We start from the raw sequence: 1,858 nt of genomic DNA, 5'->3' as shown, positions 1-1,858 counted from the left end.
TTTTTTTTTTTTTTTTTTTTTTTTTTTTTTTTTTTTTTTTTTTTCCCCAGCCGCCGAATCATGTCGATGAGCCCAAAGCATACGACTCCTTTCTCAGTGTCTGACATCTTGAGTCCTTTGGAGGAAAGCTACAAGAAAGTGGGCATGGAGGGCAGTAACTTGGGGGCTCCCTTGTCAGCCTACAGACAGTCTCAGGTTTCGCAGCCGGCCATGCAGCAACACCCCATGGGCCACAACGGAACGGTGACTGCCGCCTACCATATGACAGCGGCAGGGGTCCCCCAGCTCTCCCACGCTACGATGGGGGGCTACTGCAATGGGAACCTGGGCAACATGAGCGAGCTCCCGCCTTACCAGGACACCATGCGAAACAGTGCTTCAGCGACAGGATGGTACGGCACCAACCCAGATCCCCGCTTCTCCTCAAGTAAGTGAGCCCGGGGCCGGCTGTCCGCTGGGGGGTGGCTGCGTCCCTCTTTGCCCCGCGGGCGTCTGGGGCAAAAGTCGGTGCGGACCCCGCTCGTCCCCCTCCGCTCTGTCCGTTCTTCTATCGGAGTATCGGGCCCCGTCCCCCCTCGCAAGGCGATTCGCGGCTGCTCCCGGGGCGGCAGGAGGGAGGAGGGGAGCCGGCAGCAGAGCATCGGCGTGGGATACAGCCGCAGGGAACCCGGCACTGCCCGGCTCCCAGCGCTCCGCCCGATCCCGGCAGGACGAAGGGAAGCGGAGCCGCTGAAGCCGCGGAGGAGCGGGGGGAACGGGAGAGCCCGGCTTGGCGGAACCCCGGCAGCGGGAGCCGACAACCGCAGGGACCGTGCGGCGGCACACGGGAGGCGCGAAGGGCGAGCGGGGCCGGGCCGGGAGTGAGGGGGTCCCGCGGGCGGCGGGGGAACGCGAGAAGCGGCGGCGGCGCGAGCGGGGGCAGCGCGGGGCCGAAACGAGCCGCTGACAGCGCGCCCCTTCTGCCTTGCAGTCTCCCGCTTCATGGCGCCGTCCTCGGGCATGAACATGGGAGGCATGGGCGGCCTGAGCTCCCTGGGGGACGTGAGCAAGAGCATGGCCCCGCTGCAGAGCACGCCGCGAAGGAAACGGAGGGTCCTGTTTTCCCAGGCCCAGGTTTACGAGCTGGAGAGACGTTTCAAGCAGCAGAAATACCTCTCTGCCCCCGAGAGGGAACATTTAGCCAGCATGATCCACCTCACTCCGACTCAGGTCAAAATTTGGTTCCAGAACCACCGCTACAAGATGAAGCGGCAGGCCAAAGACAAGGCTGCGCAGCAACAGATGCAACAGGAGAACGGCTCCTGCCAGCAGCAGCAGTCCCCCAGGAGGGTGGCTGTGCCGGTGCTAGTGAAGGATGGCAAGCCCTGCCAGGCGGGCTCCAACACCCCCACCGCAGCCATCCAGAGCCACCCGCAGCAGGCGGCCACGACCATCACGGTGGCCACCAATGGCAACAGCCTCGGACAGCATCAGAGCCATCAGACAAACAGTGCGGGGCAGTCTCCCGACATGGGACAGCACTCGGCCAGCCCTTCCTCCCTGCAGAGCCAAGTCTCCAGTTTGTCTCACCTGAACTCTTCCACTTCTGACTATGGCACTGCCATGTCCTGCTCCACCTTACTATACGGTAGGACCTGGTGAAAGGATTAAAGAAAGCGAAACAAAACAAAACAAAATAAAACAAAACAAAAAAAAAAAAAGAGAGAGAGAGAGAAAAAAAACACCAACAGATTTTCCCAGTCACACAAATCTGTGTCCTGTCCAAAGTACTGGGTGCTTTCCTTTGCTCTTTTATTATTTTTTCTTCCTTCCTTCCTTCCTTCCTTTCTTTCTTTTTTTCCCCTTAAAGATTTTTAAT

The 1,858-nt window shown here is 59.8% G+C and overlaps 1 protein-coding gene across 1 annotated transcript in view; it reads left to right on the top strand.

Moving 5' to 3' along the window:
• The window catches only part of NKX2-1 (NK2 homeobox 1), a 5,679-nt gene extending 4,038 nt beyond the window's left edge, over positions 1 to 1,641 (top strand). Inside the window, exons 2-3 of the mRNA XM_042814659.1 lie at positions 51 to 427; positions 971 to 1,641. Of these exons, the coding sequence (XP_042670593.1) occupies positions 51 to 427; positions 971 to 1,641 (1,048 nt within the window). The remainder of the gene's footprint in view (positions 1 to 50; positions 428 to 970) is intronic.
• Positions 1,642 to 1,858: the final 217 nt, after the last annotated feature.

The sequence above is a fragment of the Centrocercus urophasianus genome, unplaced genomic scaffold, assembly GCF_019232065.1.
Source record: "Centrocercus urophasianus isolate 14NV4802_14NV808 unplaced genomic scaffold, USGS_Curo_1.0 seq_14, whole genome shotgun sequence".
Taxonomy (NCBI): Eukaryota; Metazoa; Chordata; class Aves; order Galliformes; family Phasianidae; genus Centrocercus; species Centrocercus urophasianus.
Note: the sequence above shows the minus strand (reverse complement) of the source record. Positions and strands in the feature narration are given on the sequence as shown.